The 23,954-nt window shown below is 46.9% G+C and overlaps 1 protein-coding gene across 11 annotated transcripts in view; it reads right to left on the bottom strand.

Moving 5' to 3' along the window:
• MICAL2 (microtubule associated monooxygenase, calponin and LIM domain containing 2) overlaps positions 1 to 23,954 on the bottom strand; it is a 209,100-nt gene that overhangs the window by 123,543 nt on the left and 61,603 nt on the right. For all 11 annotated transcript variants that reach the window (XM_054699375.1, XM_037522672.2, XM_037522674.2 and 8 more), the window contains exon 4: positions 1,858 to 2,065. In XM_054699375.1, coding sequence (XP_054555350.1) covers positions 1,858 to 2,065 — 208 coding nt within the window. The remainder of the gene's footprint in view (positions 1 to 1,857; positions 2,066 to 23,954) is intronic.

Here is a 23,954-nt window from a genome sequence, read left to right as displayed (position 1 = left end):
CAGAGCACAGCTGGTGCTGGAGATGATGGTTGGTCTGAAAGGAAGCCAATCAGCTGGGGCTTAAAGAAACCAGTGTACCTCCTGCACGGACACAGTCCTCCCAGTGGGGGCCCAGCCTCACCTCTTGGTTTCAAGGCTTCATCTGTCTGGTTTCTAGACATAGCAGGTGCTCAATAAATCTCCCCTGACTCCCTTTATCACAGGTATTGGAACTGTCCTTGATAATGATCCTCTGAATGCTTGAATCTCACCTCCAGAGTTCTGCCAGAGATTGTGCACACAGATATTTCCAAGGACTAGGAGTTAAATGAGAGGGAGCCCCAATAATGGTGCAGAGAGGGCCTCCTGGCTGGGAAGGCAGCCCAGCCACCCCAGGACCCTCTCCAGGGCACTTGGTGCCCAGGTCTGCCTCTCGGGAGGGCTTGACGGGAATGTGCTCAATGTTGTCATCCTACATCAGTAACCAGCATACACTCTTCTGTGGTTGGTAGAAATATTCTAAAAGCTGACATTGCAACTTTCTGCACAAATTCAAATTCCTTCCCAATGGACTTCTGGAATTTTCTCATCCCAAAGCAGGAATAAACCGTGCGGCCACTGCTAGTAAGTTCCTCTGCATCTGGCTAAATTATACCCTGTGTGGCTGATAATTCTCTCCAGTCATTCCTGCCTAAACTCCACACACTTTTCCCATCAGTTCTTGTCCATAAGAACTTGGCTCTCAGAGCTCCCTTCCCCCACCCATGGGTTGAGAGACTGCAGCGATAAGTTCTGAATTCTGGGGACCCTGGCTGCTTCTCGTTCACTGTACAACATTGTATGCAAAGCATTTCCTGAGTACCTACTACCATCAGGCACATCCCTAGGCACATTAGAAACTTGACATCATTTAATCCACTCAGCAATCCTGGTAGGCAGGTATTAGTCATATTTATGGGAGACAAAACAGGGCTTGAAGAACGTAAAGAATTTGACCCAAGTCCCACAGAAAAGGGACAAGACAGTTTTTGGATCCAAATTTCTTCAAACACTTGAATTTTCCCCATGGCATTAGCCTTCCTGGCTTTTAGGGGTCATGGCTGCAATATATATAAGGCAGTTAAAGACCTCCTCAGTATAAAGTTGCTGCTCTCCCAATCCCATCGGACACATGTTGCCTGGAGAGACCCAGACTCCAGTAGTGTCGGAGCAGAAGGGCCTGGGAGCTCACCTCGCCCAACCTCAGGACCAGGGATGGCTTATGACCACTCTCGATTTCCCCCAACTCCCTCACCCATCTACATGACCCCCCACAGAGATGCTTCTCTCCTTCTGAAACTCTAGGAAACTTGGAGCAGATCTGTCAGCAGTGTCATTTTCTGTTCTAAAACCTACCATGGGTAGTCAGAACTGGTAACACAAGGCCCAAACTCTGCCTCAGAGGCGCTGAGAGCCTGGCCTGCCTCTGAATTCTAACTAGGGTGACAGACTCTACGAAAGCACACTTCATTACTGACAAAATTTCGGTGAGTTCTGAGAGGGCCAGCTACATGACTTACCTCTGCCTGTTTCCCATCTTTCATTCATTCACTCAGTGGAAATTTATTGAGCATCTACTATGTGTCAGGCACTCTTTTAACCCAGGAGAAATAACAGTGAACAAAACATGGGGCACCTGACCCCCTCAAACTTGCTACGGCCTCAGGGGACATGGCTTGGAGTCAGGTGCTAAAAAGGCCTTCACTAAATGCCTGCCAGCTGGATGTGTAGCCCCCCAGAGACTCACAAGGTGGACCATCCTGAGGACTCCTCAATGTGGGGAGATATCTCCAGAGTCAGCCCCACCCCACATGGGGTGCCACTGTTGGCGCTACTCACTGATGTGATCGATGGAGCCAGCACAGAATTTCCCATAGAACTTCTTGGCTCCCAGGCCTCGCAGGTCATGGATGGTGAATGGCCAGAGGTGCAGCACATTGTTGCGGGAGAAGGTATCCCTCTTCTCTACCACGACCACTTTGGCCCCCAGGTAAGCAAGTTCAATGGCAGTGCGCAAACCACAGGGTCCTCCTCCAATGATGAGACACTGTAAAGGTGAGAGAGGAGGGAGAAGCTGAGTGTCATCTAGTGTTGTAGACACAACCCCCTAGTCAGTGGTTATCAGTTGCTGCTTTGTTGCTCGTGCTTTGGGTGTCATACCTAAGAAATCATTGCAAGGTCACAAAGATGTGCCACAGCTTTGGAAAAAAAAAAAAACTATCTGACTCAACAACCCTAGCAGTGGGTGGAGCAAACCATCATGCACCAAATCAACCAGCAAGTGCCAACTGACACCTGTCTGGGCCTGTCATTCATCCATCTTTTGTTGGTTTACTGCCTACTACATACCAGGCATGGTGGCTAGTCCTGTGAGGGTCATAGAGTTAAAGGGACTCAGGTGAGGTGGGGGTGAGGGAGACATAGTAAGAAAAGTATGAGGTTCAGAGTCAGACTGAACTGGGCTTAAATCCAAGCTCAGCATTTGGCTCCTTAGTTTCCTTATCTGTAAAGTGGATCTTCTACTCTTTCCTTGTAAGGTTGTTGAAAATCAGATTGTTTTTAAAAAACTATGGCACATCTTTGTGCCTTGCATAAGCACCAGCAACAAAAGCAACAATAAATAAACTGTCTTGATCAAAATTTAAAACATTTGTGCTTCAAAAGCTACCTTAAAGAAAGTGAAAAGACAACCCACAAATGGGAGAAAATTCCTGCATATCATGTATCTGATAAGGGATGAGTGTCCAAAATATATAAAGAATTTTAAAATTAGCAATGAAAAGACAACCCAATCCAAAGAATGGGTCAATGCTCTGAACAGACATTTCTTCTTATTTCATTTCTTCATAGGAAATAAACATGTGACCACTAAGCACACGCAAAAATGCTCAACACCATTAGCTATACAGGAAATGCAAGTGAAAGCCACAATGAGATGCCTCTTTACACCTACTAGGGTGGCATAATAAGAAACATAGACAAAAACCAGTGCTAGTGAGGATGTGGAGAAATTGGGAACCACACCCATGGCTGATGGGAATGCAAACTGCTGCAGATAGTTGAAGCAGTTTGGCAGTCTACTCCAAAGTATGTACAAGAATGTTCATGGTGGTATTATCCATAATAGCCCCCCAAATGAAAGCACCCAAATGTTCATTAATGAATGAATAACCAAAATGTGATTTATCCATAGGAAGGAATATTATTCAACTATGAAAAGGAAAGAAGAGCTGATATATGCGTGAACCTTGAAAACATTGTGCTCAACAAAAGAAATCAGGACATATATTGCATAATTCATTTACATGAAATGTCCAAAATAGGCAAACCCATGCTAGAAAGCAGATTAGTGATTGCAGGGAATGGGGGAGAGAGGATTGGGGAGGGAGTGCTAACAGTTACAGGATTTCCTTCTACGACAATAAAGTGTTCTGAAATTAGATAGTGGTGGTTGACTAATTTCACGAACATACTAAAACCAATGAATTGTTCACTTTAAGAGGTGAAGATTGGGCCTTCCTGATGGTGCAAGGGGTGAAGCAGCGCACTATGAAGCAGTCTGCAGCCTCTGTAGCACAAGTTCGATCCTTGGCCAGCCAGGGAGCAACCCACATGGCGTAGCAGACCTCTCCTGGCTCGCCCGTTGCTCCCCTCAGCTGTGTACTTTGGTCAATCTGCCTGTTCTGTTCCCCACTCTGTCTCTGGTGAATCCTCTCACCCACCCCCCTCATCTCTGGCCTGTACCCCAGCTCTTGTATGCATAAACAGATAAATCTTTAAAAAAAAAAAGAGGTGAAGATTAGCTATGTATGGTGTATCTTAATAAAAGAGTTGTACGAGGGGAAAAAGCATATAGTACTGAGATGGACACACACTGACCTAGATGTTATTGTTATTGCTGAGACTAAGTTCCTGTTTTCTAGGAACTCTCCGTCTAGTGGCAAATTCAGATTTGTAAAATAAATGACTAGAATTCTACATAGTTAGTTCTACTTGGAACATAAAAAGGGGAAAACTAATCCTGCCTGCTAAACTGGAAAAAACTTAAGACAAAAAAATTATAATCATCATCATCACCACCACCAGAGCCTCCATTTGCTGAGCACCTACTAAATGCCAGACACAGAGTTTAAGTGTTCTCTGTGTTTTAGCTCTTAATTCTCACAACAAACCTAAGAGGAAATAAGAATTATCAATCCCATTTCACAGATTGGAAAGGACAAAACCAGGATTTAAACCCAAGTAGTTCACCCCAGAGCCTGTACTGTTTTCAGTTTGCCAGGAGTAACAAGAAGACAGAATATTTACGCAGAGGGGATTGTCCATTCAAAGAGAAAGAGAGACAAGAAAGGAGAATCAGTTTGGATCCAGATCCTGAACGTCTTAAAGGCAAGAGTATGGCCTTGGTCCTGTGGGTGCTGGGTCCATGGCGGTGAGAGGCGACCAAACAGAACTCTATGGAAGTCCACAGAAGGACTCAATGGAAACCACAATGTTGAATGAGACAAGGGGTCTTCCTCAAGGACACTAGAATAGCCTATTAGAAGAGAAGGGAAGACACACAATGACCCAGCCAGCTACTTGCACTGGGGCAAAGGCCCCTGTACTCAAATGAAATCGAGTGAGGAGCACCGATAGTACCTAAAAGAGGGAAATGATGGTCTGGCTGAGAGGCAGAGACTCCTGTGCAGCATCCTGCCCTTCTCCCAGGTAGCCCCTGAAGCAGCTTCCCAAGGCAAGAGTTCAAGTTCACTCAGGGGTGGGGGGGGGGGCACCCCATCAAGTCAACAGGGGAGGAGACTTGCACACATACCTCACTGCTCAAATGCAGAGGCATGCAGAAACTTTCCTCTGCTCGGGATCAAACCTTATCTTTAAAAAATGCATTCTCTTCCCCTAGCAAATATTCCATCATCTAGTTATCACTCATTTGGGGCCGCAAGGGTCCCAAAGGGAAAGTGCAAACGAGCATATCAGAAGCTCCCACACCACAATCAGTGTGGCTTACGGCTGGAACCTTCCAGGGAGTTTTGTGGAAATCCAGTTAAGGGAAATGAAGTCATCACTGAGATACTACTCACTCCAGAGAGACCTCGGGGAGCTGGCGAGCAAGCTCCCTTGCTTCCTTCTGGTTGGAGCCCACCAGAGAGAACTAACTCCCCCAAGTCCAGCTCTGTTCCTTATCTCACACCCCAAACAGCTTGTCTGGCTCGGACATAGCTAGACCATGACGGGCATTTCAAAGCAAGATCCAAACCCACACTTGTGAGGTTGCCTTGGGGTTAAGTCTGAATTCACTGAATTTCTTTGCAGTTAGTGCATCTTTTCCTGTTTGCTGAGTTCTGTCACTCCAGGGCCAGGGAAGGAGTGGGGGTTGAGAGGATGGGGGGTGAAGGGCAGGACAGGAAGGCAGGGAACCCTCCTGCATCCTTCCATCCACTAGGCCTGACAATGAACTATTCGCAAGGCCAGGCAGGGGATGCCTTTTCCATCAGCTGGGGGCTGCTGTGCATTTTTCTTGCGAACAGTAGCTGGTGTAGTGTTTCTGACCGTCCCAGCTAAACCTGAAATCCTGTTGGCAAAAGCTCAGTTTTCCCACCACCCTGGGTCCCGGCACATACTTGGGGACTGAAATTTCAGAGACGCCAGTCATACCATAATCTAAAGTCAAAGCAAATACCAACAGGCCTAATTATATAAAGGGAGAAAATTTGGTGCAGATGTTATCAAGACAGTAGAGAAGGGTTGTTGGCAGAGGCCAGGCCAGTTCCTCTCGGAACACACTTGTTATGATTAACATGGGAACTCGGAGTTCTGACAAAAGGCCGAAAACCACGACTGCTACATGCCTGGGCAGAGGAGCTGGAGAGAAGCGGCTCCCCGGCATGCCCGCAGTGGATCTCTGGACACTGGGCGTGGTGCAAACAGACCTCAGATGCAAAGGATTCTGATAAACTCAACAAAGGAGTCCTCCTTTTCCCAGACCCATCCGGACTATCATCGGTCAGGACTTGTTTCTAAGGTAAACTTTTAATTAAAACACAGCCCTGAGGCCATCTTGAAACCCCAAATGAGACTCTAGCTTCTCCTAAGGGCTCTGTCCTTAGTGCCTCAGTGAAGCTGTGAGTGTTATAACAATCTACATAAGATTCCCAGGTCAACAGGAGTGCTTCCCCAAAGCTGTCCCCCATTCTCTGCATTCTGGGATACTCAGAGCCCAGTATGTGGCACACAGGATGCCTCAATAACCAGTGGATGGATGAATGAACTTCCTGCACCCTTGCAGGCCACCCAGTTCTGGCTCTCGGCTTATAACAGGGATGTTCAGTTTATGGCACAGGGTTTATGTCTGCAGATTCCCACCCAAGCTGGGGAGCTGGGGTCTGCCAAGGCGACCAACGTCACGGATGTCAGCAGATCTGTGTGCTCAGGCGACACAAATTTATTATCCAGTGGGGACGGGACAGATCCAACATCAGCAGGAAGTCCATTGTATAGATAAGCTTGGCAGTACTTAGCCTCCATGATCTCAGAGAGGAGAGACAAACACCACATGGAAAAATCAGCCCTTTATTTATCAAAGGGTGGGACAAGGGACCAGGGGACTCACAGTCAGGGCACAGGACTGGGGCAGCCCCAGCTCACCCAGGACCCCTGTGCCATCCCAGAGGAGCCCCACAGGCACGCTCACTTCTTGATGACATGGTGGAGCTCCACCCCACGAGTGTGTGTGCTGCCCTGCACCAAGAAACCCAAAGGGAGTCCCCAGAGAGAGCTTCAGAGGGGACCAGGGCTAAGCCAGAGGTCAGCAGTTTGCAGGCCTGATTTCCATTTCTGAGTTTCCTTGGGAGCTCTGTGTTGCAGATACGCCAGCGAGATGGGGTACAGAAAGGCTGCACTTGGAGGCTGCAGGCTGAATGGAGTCTGCCCTTCACCATCTTGTTTTGCTGGACTATGTGCCTCTTTGCAAAGGATGGTGAGAGCATCTAAACTGTATCTTGCCCAGCACTTTTACTTGCCAGTCTTTGCTATTCACTTTATGTATTTTACTCTCCCAACTGCCCACTGAAGTAAACTTTATCATCATCTCCACTTTATAACAAGACTGAGACAGAGAAATGAAGCAAACTGTTCCACTGCTTATTTTCTCCACGTTTGAACCAAGAAACAAAGGAAAAGAAGGCAAGAAATTTCTCTAAGGTTGGTCACATAGGCGTAAGTGGTCAAATTTGGATCTGAGCCCAATTCTCTGGGTCCAAGCCTGCACTCTGAACTGCTTGTCTGGCAGGAAAGCCTGACCTCAGAGTGTGTTCAGGATCAGAGGGGTGACGCTTCACTCCTTCCTTCCACCGAGCGCACCGCGGCCTCCTGAGGAAGCTGGGATTCAGGCTGAGTGCACAGACCCCGTACAGCAGGCCCAGCATGTCCTCATTCACAGTTCATGTGCTTCCCTAGGGGAGAAGTTTACAGCCAGATGGAACTAGAACTAGAGCCCAGCCTGTAAAAGTCCTGGGAAGCCACTCTAGCAGGGGCCACTCCAGCAGGAGTTTGGGCACCGACAGTGCAAGCCTTCCCGGGTGCCTCTGTAGAGCGGTGGCCCTGGCAGAGTGCCAGCGAGGCCATGCCAGTGAGGTTAGATGTGGTGCAGCCTCTGCATTGGCAGCAGTGCTGCAGGCTTGTGGACCCACAGGCCAGTCCAGGGTTGGTCTTAAATCAACTACTTATTTGAACCCAGGCAGGAAGGGCCTGTTATTGGGTAACCATGAGTGAAAACAGCTTGCTTCAAGAATCGCAGGCTTGAGAGTTTTTAAATCCAAGGTGCTACCCACATGCTAGTAAGAGGGTTTTGCACCAGCCACCTAGGCATGGAGCCACAGAGTAGTCTCTGAGAAGGGGGTCAGACTGTTTATGGGGACCTCAAGGTCCCTCTGGGCCATGAGCTAAATTTCATCTAATCTGATAAGACCCTGCCCAGGCCTGACACTCTCCTGTGGGTCAGCCACACCCACTTATTCCTGAATAACAGCCATACACTCAGAAATTTGCAAAAAGGAAATGGAAAGAGATATCCTGTTCTCCTTTCCTCCTTTCAAAAACATAACACAAATTTCTCCAACAAACATTTCATTCCTCTCTGTCCCCTCCCAGTTGGAGCTCTCTTCTTAGGACTAGCTGTAACCAGTGACCACAGGGTCTGGCCTGTGGAGGACAGTTGCATTTGCAAACATTCTGCCCCTTGGCCTCATAGGGATGGTCATACGGGCTCCTGGTTTGGAGGTTATAAGTACAGTCACCGCTGCCCCTTGGTGCTCTGTAGTTCAGGCATCTTCCCAAATAAGGTACGAGATCCCTGCAGCCAGAATTGGCCCCAGCCCAGCTTCCTGCCAGCTGGGAGGACAGTAGCTGACGAGGCCAGGACACATTTCAGGCTGCAAAATGCTCTATCAATAGTGTAAACTCCATCCCACCCAACAGTGCCAGTACATCCCCTATTAGGAAGGGCAATATTCAGAAGAGCAATAATAATATTCAGAAGAGCCATAATCAAAACCAGAGCCACACACCACTGCCTGCTTCTAACATGCAAGGACTTATAAGCACTGCAGAAGAAGTGCATCTTGTTTCATTCCTATAAAAACCCTCAATTAGGCATGTGCGTTGCTATTGGTCATGGAATAAGGATGAGAGCCTAACTTCTGATTCCAGAACTTCTGAAATCACCACCTTACATTCGTTCTTCTAGGTCTTGTTGGCATGTGTGATGAGGTGGAGTATGAACATGCTTTCTCCTTACTGAAGATAAGTAAGAGCCAGTGAGGTCCCTCCATGGGATTGTACAAGATGCAAGGGAAGATTCGTGTTCCCAAATCTCAGAAACTGTAGAAATCTATGGAAGGAATAGATTGGTGACTTTGGTCAAGGGAGGGTCCTTCCAGAAAATGGCCTGTAAGCAGAGAACTAAGGCTGAGAAGCTGGACATGGAAGACACGGCAGGCCACTGGGGTACAGGGGGTTGGAGGGCATGGGGAGCCCAACAGAGCGGAAGAGAGCATGTTGCCAAGGAATGGCAGGGAAGGCGCAACCAGGCAGCAGAGGAGGAGGGAGCCAGATGGTGGACAGTCTGGGAAGTCAGACCAAAGGGTTTGCATGTTCGCCCCTTTCAGCTTTTTCATGGGTGTGGAAGAGAATGAAAGCACAAGTCTAAGACAGCTGGTTCCAGAGCAATATAAGAAGGTAAGAAGCGAGAACAGGGAACTAGTCGGGGAGAACCCGCCGTGACAGCATTTGAAAGGGTCCTGAATCTTGACTCTCCTCCCTCCACACTGACAAATGCTCAGGCACCTTTGCCCTTTCCTGGGTCTAGCCTGGAAATGCCTGGGGCTTAGTCTCAAGTCTCTTCCATTGTTCTTGACCTTTATTTTATATCATCTGCTTCCATGTCTTTAAATTGCTTTATATAACTAGAATTACTGACCCTCTTACCCCCAAATCCCACTTCAAAGACCAATTGCAACCCCAGTTCTTATAGACTGGCTATAAATCCACTTTCCCCTGATGTCCTTCTCGGGTGTGACTAATTTGCTAGAGCGACTGACAGGACTCAGAGACAAACATTTTGCTTAGTAGATTACTGGTTTATTCCAAAGGATAGAACTCAGGAACTGCCAGGTGAAAAGCAGCACAGGGCAAGGTATAGGGAAAGTGCTCTGGGCTTCCATGTTCTCCAAGCATGCTAGTCCCCCCAAGTCTCCATTTCAACAGCCCAGAACCTCTCCAAACCTGGCCTATGTTTTTTGTTTTTTTGGTTTTTTTTTAAGATTTATTTATTTATGCATACAAGAGCTGGGGCACAGGCCAGAGATGGGGGGATGAGAGATGCGGGGGGTGAGAGGATTCATCAGAAGCAGAGCGGGGAACAGAACAGGCAGACTGACTTAAATACACTGCTGAGAGGAGCAGCGGGTGAGTCAGGAGAGGTCTGCTGCACCATGTGGGTTGCTTCCTGGCCGGCCAGGCATCGAACTCGTGCTACAAAGGCTGCAGATTGCTTCATAGTGTGGTGCTTAACCCCTTGCGCCACCAGGGAGGCCCGCCTTTGGGGTTTTAATGGTAGCTTTGTGACACAAACCTGATTGATGAACTCATTGCTCACTGGTGACCGATTCAACTTCCAGCCCTTTTTTTCCATCCCAGGGGATCTGCAGTGGCACTGAGAGTTTCAAACCTCTAATCAAGAGGTTGGTTCTCCTGGCAACCAGCCCCCATCCTTAGGTTTGGCCAAAGCCAACTCATTAACATAATAAAAGATGCCCTTTTTTGCTCTCATAGCAAATTCCAAGGGTTTTAGGAGCTCTGCATCAGAAATGGGGATAAAGACCAAATATATATTACTTATTAGATCATAAATATCTCCATGCTGATGATGCTCAAAATTATCCCCAATCCTGAAACTACCAGGCACTTATAAGCAACTGCCCACTGACAATCCCATTTGCTCTATTAGCATCTCACTGGTCACATAACCAAATGTTTCAACCATGGGTTCTTCTCCCAGTCACTGCCATCAAGGTAAATGCATGTCCACGCTTCCCTTTTCCAGTTACCTGGACCGATTATGTGGAATCAACCTGCACTGCTTTCCTCTCACCTCACAGCCAATCTACCCAAACAGAATATATCCAGAGATCCATCCAGTTTTCACCTAATCTATGCTGTCACCTTGATCCAAGCCACCATCCTCCCTCTCCTACCCCAGCTTCTACCCTGTCCCCTTACAGACCATTCTCCCCAACAGCTCACATAGCATGCAGAGCTTAAGTCAGATCTTATCACAAGCTGAAGACCCTCCAGGGCCTTGCCCTCCTAATTCCCTTCTGTCTCAGCAACTGACACTCTCTCCAACCACTCCCTGCACCCCAGTCATAATGCTTTACGACTAAACACACACAAGGCATTTTTCACTTGCTTTGTCCTCTGCCTGGAACATTTTTCCCCTTTGGGGAAAAAGCACAAATACACACACACACATTTTCTATACAAAATGTATTAAAAGATTCTAACACAAAAGGAAAAAGAAGATTCTGTTGCTGAAGAGTCTTCTAGACAGCTAGAAAGGCCTAGCTTTATTATTTTCCTTCATATTAACATCTAACTTTCCAAACAGTATTTTACATGTTTATAAATATTTCTAGCATCTACTTGGGTATTTTTTCATTTGTGTGTGTGTGTGTGTGTGTGTTTCTGTTTACAATCTAGTAGCTTAACAGTATTTTGGGGTAGCATTTTCTTATAAATGTTTTCAAACATATAAAAAAGTTGAATGAATTTTACTGAGCATCCAAAAACTTACCACTTGCATTTTGTAATTAGATGTTATCTTCTTGCTTTTTCACACATCCATCTCTCAACCCGTTCATCAGTTTACCTTTTTTGGGGAGGCATTTCAACTAAATTACAGAATTAGTATCTTTCCTCCCAAATACTTCAGACTGCATATCATTTGCTTGAGTTCAATATTTGTTCAAGTTCTTTCTTTTTTCAAGGTAGAACTTATATGCATGAGTTGGCATATCCTAGTCTTTCCATTTGGCATGACAAATTACAATGTATTTACTTCTTTTAGCATCATTTCCTCCCCCATCAATGGTCTTCCTTCCTGTGGACCTGTGAATTCTCATCTCCTGGACTCTGGGGTTGGCATTTTTGTGTCAGAGGGTCATCAGCACGGAGCTTCTCATCCAGGGGAGCCCCTGAGTCCAACCAGTCAGGTGTCTGCCTCCTTCTCCTCCCTTAGGAAAGCAGAAGTCCTTTCCAAGACCTCTAAAAAGGGCGTGGAGGAATCTCACATTCCTTTAGGAGAAACAGGGGAAAAATCCTTTTGGGGAGATGGTACTGAGTCTAAATATAATTAAATCTTAAAAATCTCAGGGCAGTTTTAATCTATGTGTGTATGTTAGGGGGTGGGGGGAAGGAGTAGTACTGAGATAAACAATCCATCATCCAGAAATAGACTAGTTTATTTTCATAACTTTGTATCTTAGTTTTAGTTGCTTAGTTTAGTAAGGCTTTCATAATGCCAGCGAGCTCAGTCATGCAGGAGTCCCCACATTGCAATTATAATAGCCACCTCTCTGGTCCTTCCTTCACAACTCATGCCCACAGGCCTAGCTAAAGTAGTTAGAATTCAAACCCAGGTCTCTGGCTGCAAAACCCACATCTTTAACCAGTAGGCCAGAAGTCTGATGGGCTCCCCTTTGCTCTTGCTTCCTAGGACACCCGGCCCCCAGGTCTGTGCACAGAGGCTCCTTCTCACCAATCAGGTCTCTCAGGACAAACGTCACACTCCTTGGAGGTACCTTCTTCCCACTCCATTTACTCTACCATATTCCCATGTCTATTTTCTGCAAAGTGCTTATCACAACCCTGAATCTCGTTCTTATTTGTTAACTGGGTATCTCTATCTCCAGAATACAAGCTCCATCAAAGTGGGGCCTTGCCTCCTTTATCCATGTTGTATTGCCAGAAGCCAAAATAATCTCTTACCCATATGAGATGCCAGGAAATATTCGCCAATTGAATAAATCAAATCATATCTTTGTCTCAAATCAGGGCATATGATGCTAACTAAAGGGGCATAGTCGATTGAGACTTTACACATATTATCTTAAATGAGGCAGAAATTAACTGAAGTTAAGGTCCAGCAGCTCAGACACTGATCTGGTAAGAAACAGAGGCAAGTTTCAAACCCAGCTCTGTCTAACCCTGGGCCCCACGCTAATCATTACCACACAAGTTTAATTTTGCTGGGATTATATCAATTTAGTGTGAACACAGATAATCTGTGGCTGATTAGAAATGCTGATGGTCAGTGACACAATTCTTTTCAAATCATAGGTTTGAGGGAGAAAGAAAGGACTCAAAGTGGTCTAAAGGTGGGGATTTTCTCATTTTACCTGAACTAGCAAAGCTCCAACTTTAGATGTCATAAAGCCAGTTAGAGGGAACAGCAAATCCAAAGTTTCACAAAGGAAAATTCATTTGGCCAGTTGCTCCTTGATCCATCTCTGGGGGTGGGGTGCATGCCATGACCCCCCCAAAAGGATCCACTGTATAGGAAAGTCCTGGAGTCTGAGCTAGATCACCAGGTTGAGAGACAAACCCCAATGTGTTTACTGATTGCCTTTGTCTTCCCCAGTAAGGGAGCTTTATGCCTTCACAGATAACAAGAGAAGGCAGAGTTCCTTCCAGAACCTCACATACATCTTCCAAGCCAGGAGTCATTCTCACAATGCAAGGTAGTTTTGACTCTACTTGCAGCTAATGCAAAATTAGTGAACAAACTTGTGAGGAAGCTCTTGATAACTTTCCAGTGGGTCACCTTACTCTATAAAGTGGTTTGTAATTAAAATGTTTTCAGAACAGTGAACAGATCACAGTGTCTAGACACAGGGAGACTCCAATCCTACACCATCCTGCCCACCCCTGATTACAGCATGATAGATGTCTACACGCTGCCAAAGAACACGTTATGTCTTCTTTATCAGAGCATCTTTAAGGGCACATTTCTGGAAAGCTTTTCTTCACTGCCTGCTGGAAGCTGCTTGGAGATTTTTTCTGCCACCAAGAGGAAGGCATGCCTGGGCACCCAGAGCACCTGCTCTCTGGAGGCAGGCCTGGGCCAGCAGAATGGCTGGCTGCGGAAGTCCACATATGGAAGGCATGACTTCCGTCCAGCATACAGCTGCATGGCACAGGGCTGTGATGCTGCAGTGGGAGAGTTCCTGCCACCACCAGGGGAACAAATTGCTTCCTTAGCGTAAATACCAGGTGGACAATGGGGTGATGAGGTAGGTGAGGACATGGCTTAAGCTCTGCTGAATTTAAAAAGGATAATACAGCTTTTGAAAACTACCGCCCTAGCTCCCTGTAGTACCTGATGCTGCCCATGAACCCAGTAGAGGACACCATCATTCGCCGAGAAAATACTCAAGGAACATCTTTTTTTTCTAGGCATCATGTTGGATGATAAGGAAATAGAGATGGACAGGTCACATTTTCTGCCCACAGCTACTCCCACTTTATGGGAAAAAAGACACTGAAGGATCCTGAGCAAGATGGAGCTCCCCAGTCACACACCGAGAGGGAGCGGGCAAGAGCAGAGACAGGGACCCGGAAGGAAGCGCACTCAGGCTGGATGGAGAGCGCCCACTACGTAGACGTGGAAAGGGACGTCAAGGAGACACACTCCACAAATGTTAAGAGATTACACATTTGGGCGAAGGAGTTTAGATGGAGGAAGTGAGACTGACTCAGATTTTCAGAGTGGGAGGGTGGGACCACTCTGCACTGAGATGAAAGTCAGGAAGAATAAATTTAGTGCGTGGGAGAGGAAGACTTAGATGATGAATTTCGTTTTCAATTTGCTGAGTGTCAGATACTCATAGAAAGTCCAGAAGGCATGTACGGGTCCCAACAGCTGATTCAGAGAGCCCACAGAGGAAGAGGAACAGATGTTTAATTATAACAGTCACCTCCACTTAGCGGAGGCCCATTCTATCAGGCAGACACATGTCAGTCTCATTCCATCCTCATGAGAGATCTATAAAATACACATGATTGCAGCCACGTTACAGATGAAGAAATGGAACCTCTGACATGTCAAGTAACCTGCCTTCCAACTTTAGAGTCATTGAGTATAAAAGACTAGATTATTCAAAATGAGAAAGAATCAGTGTTGCTAATAGAACAGGTTTCTCAGCTCTGGTCCTCCTGACGGGAGTACTGAACAGGATCATTGTTGTAGGGGCTGCCCTGTGACTTGCAGGTTGCTTGACATAATCAGATGACAGTAGCACCCATCTCTCCTCTGAGCACAACAATTGATAATGTCCTTAAACATTGCTGAATGTTCAGGGTGGCAAAACCACCACCAGTTAACAACCACTATAATGGAAAGAGAATGGGAGCCACGCTTGTAATTAAAAAATTTCTAGTGGCCACATTTTGGAGGGAGAAAATAAAAAAAGGTAAATTAATTTAAAAAGCATTTTATTATTGGGTTTCCCTGGTAGCACAGGAGTTAAAGACATAGCAATATGAAGCAATCACCAGCCATTGCAGCATGAGTTCGATCCCTCGCCAGGGAGCTAACCTACATGGTGCAGCAGACCTTTCCTCTCTCGTCTGCTGCTCCCTCAGCAGTGTATTTCAGTAGATCTGCCTGGTCTGCTCCCCACTCTGTCTCTGGTGAATCCTCTCCCCCCTGCACCTCTGGTCTGTACCCCAGTTCTTATATGCATAAATAAATCTTTAAAAAAAATTTATTTAATATCCAACATATTACCATTTCAGCAAGTTACCAATATAAAAAGCAGGAAGGAGATAGTGTATAATCTTTTTTCATACTTAAGCCGTCCATAGCAGATGCGTTCTGCACGTATAGCACATCTCAATTTGCACTTTTCAATGTCAAGTGCCTTCGCCATGTGGCTCATGGCTCCTGCACAGGACAGCACAGATTGATGGAGCTCACCAGGTTTTATAAGTGGATAGAGACAGGAACAAAAGGCAGTTCTGAACAATGGTCAGGAGGTGTAGTAGACAATGTGTCTACAAGGGCAATTCAAGCTTTCTCTTTCCCCTCTGAGAACTGTCCTCCCACCACCAACCCACCACCCCGAGGGGTGAGGCTGTGAAGCGATGAAAGGCATCTCCTTCTGGAAGGAGAAGTGGAGAGGACACCAGGGCCCAGGGGAGGAGGCCCTGGCAAGCCCAGCCTCTCCAACAATGGGGAGCTGCTGAGGCTTTCAGGGAGGCCGCCGCCCGGCTCTGGCTCTGGGAACAGAGGCATTGAGACTAGGAACAAGACAGACAGCTCATCCCCATCTGGGAAACACCCAGACAGTCACCTCTACCAGCGGCTGCTGACACCAGGCCCATACCAGCTCAAGAAACTGCTGAAACAAAGACCTCAAAACCACAGCATTTGAGTCAATCTTGAGTCAGATCCAGAAAAAATCTAGGCCCTTGCCTGAGACCATTCAGCAAGGATCGACACATCTTTGGGGCCATTCAAATGAGGGGCCAGGGGCTTGCTGCTGTCTGGACTCCATTGATCCCATCCTTTGGCCACTACAGCCCTGGCCTGGCAAGGAGTGTCGCTCTCCTCAGCATGATGGAGACACAGCTCCACCACAGAGGGGGCGGGTGCGCCCTAACTCTCAAAGGGAAAAAAAGTCACCGTAACACATAATTCCAGATGAAAACTCAGAGATGATCCCTCCGCCCACCTTGAATATGAAACCGGTAAACTAATTAATGTTTTACATAAGCGACAAGAAACAAAAAACCCTTTACGATTAAAAACCAAACAGCTCATGGGATTGAAGAGAAGAAGGAAGATTCAGGAAGGACAAGTGGAGCAGGCAGAGGACAGAGGAGGACCAACAGAAAGGAAAGAGGGGGTAGACAGACCCCACAGTGGGCAGAGAGCAAAATGGACCAGCGGGAGCTGATGGAGGCAGGAGGAGCGGGGTTCGGGTTCTGGGGAAGAGGCAAAGTCGGCCACTGAGTCGGGTTCTCTCAGAACCCCTGTGGAGAAACTCAGCAGCATTCAGAGCGGCTGGTGGGCTAGGGACCCGTCAGATCTCCTTGAGAAGCAGGCCTAAGAGGGCAGCATAGTACATAGTGCCCACAAGCCCTAGGGCCTGAGTGTCTTCTGCCCCTTGTCAGAAAGAGGCAAATCCCAGTGCTCACACAGTATTTCCATGCTCCAGAAGAGCTCCTCCCTTTCGCTGATGTTCAGGGTTCGGGGAACCTGCAGTGGGCACCTCTAACTGCCCAGCACTTTCAAGGGCAACTCAGCCCCTACTCTTCACACTTCCACTAGGCACCTGAGCTTGCGAGGGGAATATGTCCTTGTACCATCTCCCCTAATAGTGGAACAGGAGCCCCCAGCTCCTGGTTCTACAGGAGCTGCCATCCTCATTCTGCATGTGGGCAAACTGAGGCCCAGAGACCAAAAGCCAATCTGTGTTCTTCCACTACAGAGGAGACAGGAGGAAACGTAGGTGTGTTGTATGTGCACTTAATGTAATAATCTTTTTTTTTAAATGTTGTGGACATATTATTTTTTAAAGATTTATTTATGCATACAAGAGCTGGGGTACAGGCCAGAGATGCAGGGGCGGGGGTGGCGAAAGGATCCACCAGACAGAGTGGGGAACAGAACAGGCAGATTAACTGAAGTACACTGCTGAGGGGAGCAGCGGGCGAGACAGGAGAGGTCTGCCTCGCCATGCAGGTTGCTCCCTGGCTGGCCAGGGATTGAACTCAAGCTGCAGAGGCTGTGGACTGCTTCATGGTGTGGTACTTAACCCCTTGGGCCACCAGGGAGGCCTTAATACAATAATCTTAAAGAAAAGGTTACCTATAGTATGAGTGCACACACACAGTGTATATGAAAAGGGATTTACGAATGATATAGCTTTTTTATTTTTACAAATGATAGTATTAAATTTACTCTTTATACAGAGAACACATTGTTCTTTAGACAAGCTTATGAATCTAATTTCAAAGGGACTAAAGCCCACTTACAGAGTTCCTTCTATGGTATTCAACTAAGCCAAAAAACAAAAAATAAACAAAATAAAACAAAACAGCCTGTCTAACCTCCGCTTCATCCCTGCATAGGCAAGGTCTTGTTTGTTTTTTAAAACCCACTTCTTAAGCACTGAGAGCTCTCCACTGCTTCCCACAGTTTTCAGCAAAAGCGTAGGCCCCAGTTCCTCACATAAGGGAGAGCTTCCCCTTGCAGCTGGCTCCAAGGCTTCCATCTCCCTCCTAAGTTGGGAGCACAGGAAACTCCTACCAGCTCCAGGAACTGGGGCCCCATCCAGAGCAACTGGACCCATCTTCTAGTTCCAGAACTCCTTTGTGAAGCACCCACAATGTGCCTGGGAGGTATCTGGTATACAGTGAAGGCGGCATGGAATTTCAGTCTTTGGTGGCATTTTGAAAACGTGATTGCAGGCAGGGTTGGAGTTTGATTTGAAGCAGTTGAAGAAACCATGCCAGAGTAGAAGGGGTTACCCTGGCTTTCTCCAGGCCTCCAGAGTTCCTAGCGTTTTTCCTGTTGCCGACCCTGCATGTGAGCACGGATGTTTGGCTGGGAAAGCTGAGTTGCGCAATGCAAAGAACATCGAGACCTGGAGCAGGACTGGGAACTAAGAACGGCAGTGCTAATCCACTCGGGACCCTGCTCTTATCCAGCCTCAGCCTCCTCATCCATGAAATGGGACCAGTAACATCTACACTCATGGAGGTTGCTAGATTCCCGCCCCGGCTGACACAGCAGCGTGGCTCATGGATGGCGGGACTGTCATCTGGACTGAAAGAAAGAATGAGGCTTAGGACAAGAGGGATGGGCCTGTCCATTTCTCTCAGAACCCGAAGAGTATAGAATAGTTCTGTGTGGTCCCCTCCAACACCGAGCAACAGGAATGGTGTTTCCTCCAGCTGCGGCCACTTATTGAGAGCTGGCTGCTCCGCCTGCAGCACTTGGAACACTGCCATCATGACCCTAAATATATGTGTCTGTTGAATGAGAACTAATCATTGCTCTAAGCCCTTTATGAACACTTCCTGGAGGCAGGGTGAGCCCTGGGGAGGCACGCAAGGGGCCCTTCTTTTGGCCACCAGCCTCTTTATAACTTTCTAGGCCATGTGAAACCTTACTTCCTCTTCCCCCTACCCGCTCCACTCCTGCTGGCTAAACTAAGGCAGAGAGAGTCAGAAGATCCAGCTAACTGGAGGGATCCTAGGCAACTGCAATTCAGAACTGTAGCACCTAGTGTGGGTAAGTCACCCCTGTTGTTATTAACCACCCAGTGAAACTCCACCCAACATATCCTGCTCACAGATTGAGGTGTGGGATCCTTGTAGTCATTCCCCCGAGCTCATTTTTGTATCAGAGAATATATGGAAAGCCCGGATGATCTTAGTCTAATACGATGTCTGAAACCTATTTATGAAATCTTGTGGAGCCTAGATAATCTCATAACAAAGCCCAAGTGTCAGATAGTCTCTTGGACAGACTACAGGATAGGATGCTCAGGAGTTAGCTGTCCCTTGGAGAGACTAGAGACTTCCCCTCCCCTCCGTAGACCTCTTGTTATCAGCTAGTATTTCAGAGGCCAGTGAACAGTGGCTCTGCAGTCTCGATGGGCAGTGTGCCCAGTGGGAAGGGCCTGTGGTAGAGCCCTCCCCTGGGACACAGGCCCCTGAACTTAACCACGAGCAGAAAGGTGAACCAGGAGCAGCTCACAAGGCAGGGAGACAGCCAAGGGATAAAGAACCCCATTATTCAGAACTATAAGAACCCCACTCTCTTACTCTGATCAATAGTAATACTGACCAAGAGTCAGGAACTATTAAGTGCTAATTTATTCAAGTCCTACAATCATCCCCATGTCACAATTGAGGAAACTGGGCAGAGAAGTTTAATTATGTCAAAGGCCACATCGCTATCATTGAGATAAGTGAGATACAACCACAAGTTGGCCTGACCTCAAAGGCCATGCTTTCAGGCATCATACCCACACTCCATCTCACTTCTTGGCATGAAAAAGTGAGCACCTTGAGGGCAGTGAGCCCTTGACACACCTACCACTCCTACATCCTAGGGCAAGATGTCCCTCTCACCTCCCCAGGCCCCAGTCAGCATCCCATCGGTGATACTGAAGACATAAGATACACCACCAATCCCTCTTGGCTCGGCTCGGCTCAGTCTCAGAACAATTTACTCCCACATTCTCAATTTTCTCCCAGATCTACAGGGAGCAGAAGTGGTTAGATTCTGGGCTTGAGCTGGAGTGCAGGCTGCATGTCGGGGCTGGGATAGGGAGAAGGAAATGAAAAATATGGATGATCCTCTGCCCTGACTGTTCTGTACATGGCTGTCTACCCGCTGAGCCTCGAGCAGTCACGTTAACAACAGAGCAGTGATCATCTAGGCAAGCCAAATCTTTTTACCTTCTCTGAAAATGGAGTTGGAATAGAACATGGTTCCAGGGTCCTTGGAACCCTGGAACTTACATTGATTCAGTTAAACTGAAAAACAAGACCACGGTGTATGTTATCTGAACCCAGTGACCACAAAACCGTTTTTGATTGAGAGCTTAATTAAAAAAAAAAAAAAAAAAGAGCAGGATATGGTTTCTTGATGGCATGGAGCCACTTCCCCCCATACTTCTAGCTTCCTGTGCTAAGAAGCATTCCGTCACTTTAGCACCTTCTCACCAAGACAATAGGTTACATTTTCCCATCTAAGAACATCGGCTTGAAATAACAGATGGAGAAGCAGGAGTGTGGACGTGGGTCTTCAGAGCCATTGAGGACAATGATTAATGGGTTTCCCAGGTTTGCTATCAGCTATTCCAGACACTATGGTAGGGACTGTTCTTAGAGCATGTTATACCAAAGCCATTTCACAGGCACTCCAGGGAGCAGGTCAGCCTACGCATTCCCAGCCCATGAGTTCAGCCTGGAGGTGAGCCAGGGAAAGTCAAGGTGGACAGCAGAAAGGCCAGGAAAGGTCTGAGGCCCTCTGATTCTCAGTGCTGATTCAGGAGAGGAGAGACTAGCTCTGATCCCAACTGGTTTGGCCTTAATTAAAAGAAAGACACAGAAACACAACATATTTCAGAGAAAGCTTAGTGAGGCCATCTGCTAAAACCTCTCTAGCACACAAGAGCAGACCCGACACAATGGGGAGGAAGAGAGAAAGGCATTTACGTCTTTGGAATTTCTATGTGCTAGAAAACTGGCAAAAATTATTTTAATATTGCTGGTTTCCAGATGAGAAACTCACAATTCAAGCCACTATAGTAATGGGCCCAGGGTCACTGGAGTAGATACTTGACCAGGGTCCCTCACAGGCTCTTATCAGCATTCTCCATGGCCTGCCCCACACAGGCAGGTCCCAGACTGCCCTTGACTCTAGAGGCCAGCCAGCTCTGCTACATCAGACCAGGGGACCATAAACATTTTATGCCACAGGTTACTTTGGTAGGCTGGTGAAACCGCCAGATACCGTCTCAGACTATAAATGTACAGAACACACATTTAACACATCTAACAATATTTTAGTAATATCGAGTACTTTATATATTTCCAAATAGTAGTAAGTGTAAACCATAGATTGAGATATCTGCAACAACTATAAGGATGAGTGAAAATAGCTTTGGTTACTATTGGCGACAAGGTCATAGGGACTCCTAATGGAAATTTGCTACTGACATTCATGGCTGGGAGAAAAGCTACATTTCGGTTAGATGTTAATAAAAAAAAAGATTTCACCCCCCCCATCCAAGTTCATAGAAGATCGATCTGTCTCTCTCTCTCTCTCTCTCTCTCTCTCTCTCTCTCTCTCACACACACACACACACACACACACACACACACACACACACACACACACACGACAGCAAATACTCATATGAAAAGACGTCAAAGATGTCGACAGAAAATGCAAATTTAAAAATTTGTTTTAAAGTTGAATTTTAAATCAAGTTAGACACATCTACTTACTACATGTTGGAATTTCTGAGTCACTGATATTGGAGAGATTGTAAAACAAATTGTTAAAAAATGATTTTAATGGAAATCCTATTGTGAATCTATGTAAATGAAACAAAATAAATTGGATGCTGGTGCTGATATAAAGCTCCAAGGGCTGTCCTTAGCCTCAAATTTCAAACTACAAATTCATCACACAGCTTCATGATATCAGGACATTAACTGGGAACCTCTAATGAACTCAGGATGAAGTTCTCAAATAGTAAATTCATGGATAGGAAGAAATATTACTCACCTCAAATATTTAATTAAGATTTCTTTTGAAAATAAAGAATAGTGCCTGAGTCCACTGCATCCTTCATCCTTTGCATACTTCACAGCAACACTGAGAGGTGAAGAGATGGGGTGGTTTGGAAGATTTCATATCTTTCCCAGTCACTGTATGCACTGATGTCCTCAAACAAAGGTCAGTCAACTGGACACAAAATTCTGGGACCCTGCTTTTGTATTCTTTCATTTATCCCTGCAAAATTCCTGGAAGACCTTTATCCCAATTAAGCCTGTTTCTCCAACTATAGAGATGATAACTCCAGCCCTTACTCCCTTCCAGTTACTGTGCCCAATGAGATGTTGGGTGCAAAATTGCTTTGTAAGCAGAAACTTTATAATATCGTGGTGCTTCACTAATTTCTAATGGTACATTGTTCAACATGAGCTGGAGCCCAGAGGGAAAACACATTAGAGGCCCCTCGGCCTCTAATGAGGGGATTGTAAATCAATGCCACAGGCACCTGTGCACAAGCTGGGCAACTGCAGAGAGGTCAGTGATGAGCTCTTTATGGAAAATCTTCCTGCCAAGAAAATATAGAAACAAGGGAAGAGTTTGGGCCTGTGAAAACTCAGGTTTGCAATCCCTTGCAGAAGTTCACAGCCCACAACCTCCCCACTCCACTGGCCTCGAGAACCAGGGCTTAGAGGTCATGACTAGTATCTCTCTAGGGAGAAGAGGTTCAGGCGATGGTGACCCGCTATGTGGGAAAGTGGCCAAGCAGAAGAGGCGTGATAATTGCGAAGGTCTTGGCTGACTCGGGGGCACCCAGAATTCTACTGGCACAGTGGGGATGAAGCCAGGTTATAATGAGTTGGGAATAAGAGGAAGGTGAAGCCTTTGTAGCAAGGAAGACAGATCATCTTCACCAGGAGTTTGGTTGAGAAGGGAGGAAGAAACAGCTAATAGCCATTGGTTTCTGTGGAAGGGGGATGATGGCAGTTTAAAGGGAAGGACCTGAAGGGGTAGAGAGGAAGATGTGGGATGGGAACAACCACTGTTGAAGCTTCCACAGAACAGGAAACTGGCTGGACTTTCATAAAGACAATCCTTGCCACACAAAGTTGCTCAGCATTAAGCTGTCATAACCAGGTACTGAGAGTGCAACTGGGGTTCTGCTGCTGTCAGTACAGGAGGCCCTGGAGGACAGGGCAGGGCTAGAGTCAGCTCCCCGAAGGTGGACTCAGGGCATTGAGATGGTGTAAGCATGATCATAAAGACAAGTCCCAAGGCCCAGGAAGGGGAAGAGGAGCTTAGGCTGACAGATGGGTGAGAAACAGAGGAACTATCTGGACATGAAAATCTGGGTTGGCGGCAGGTTTTGTGAGAGTGGCCCAGTGAGAGAAGCAGGGGCTTTGAGTTCTGGTCAGAGAGGAACATTGTACATCAGAGTTAGGGGGAGCAGCTGCGGGTGCTGGAAGGGGTTGCAGAGGTGGCGGTGGGAGGTGGAAGTTGCTGGAGCCGCCAAGGGTGAGGGCCTCCAGGAAAGGGTGTTAATGAGGTTGGAGGCTAGAAGCTCTGTGAACACTGGCCAGAGAGTGGAGGAGAGGCAGAGAGCAGCAGGAGTGTGGCCAGTGTAGGCCTGTGTGAAGTGAGTTCTGGGAAACAAGTTATGAGTAGGACACAGGTCCATCAGACAGGACACCAGTCCAGAAGGGTCGGGAATGGGGTGTACAGCAGGCACAGGGAGTCAGTGACTTGAGCAGAGATGGACAGGCAGACCTGGGTGTGAAGGATGACTCTGCAGGGGTGGGTCACTGGGCTGCACAGGAGGAGAGTCAAGAGATTTCAGAGACCAGTGACTGCAATCTCTTGGGTGAGAGATCACTGCTTCATCAAGTGGAACAGTGGGAATGAAGAGAGGGGGTGGATATGAATAAAATCGCAAGCTAACAGGACACACCAGTGCATCAGATGTGGGGGCAGAAATGAGATGGGAGTTCAAGGCGACTGAGGGTTTGGAACCTTCAGAAATTGAAGCCATAGAGGAAGAGACACAGGTTGCAGGAAGAAGATGATGAATGTGGTTTAA

Source organism: Talpa occidentalis, unplaced genomic scaffold, assembly GCF_014898055.3.
Source record: "Talpa occidentalis isolate TD23 unplaced genomic scaffold, MPIMG_talOcc4v2.1 talOcc4.3, whole genome shotgun sequence".
NCBI lineage: Eukaryota > Metazoa > Chordata > Mammalia > Eulipotyphla > Talpidae > Talpa > Talpa occidentalis.
This window is presented reverse-complemented; position numbering and strand designations above follow the sequence as displayed.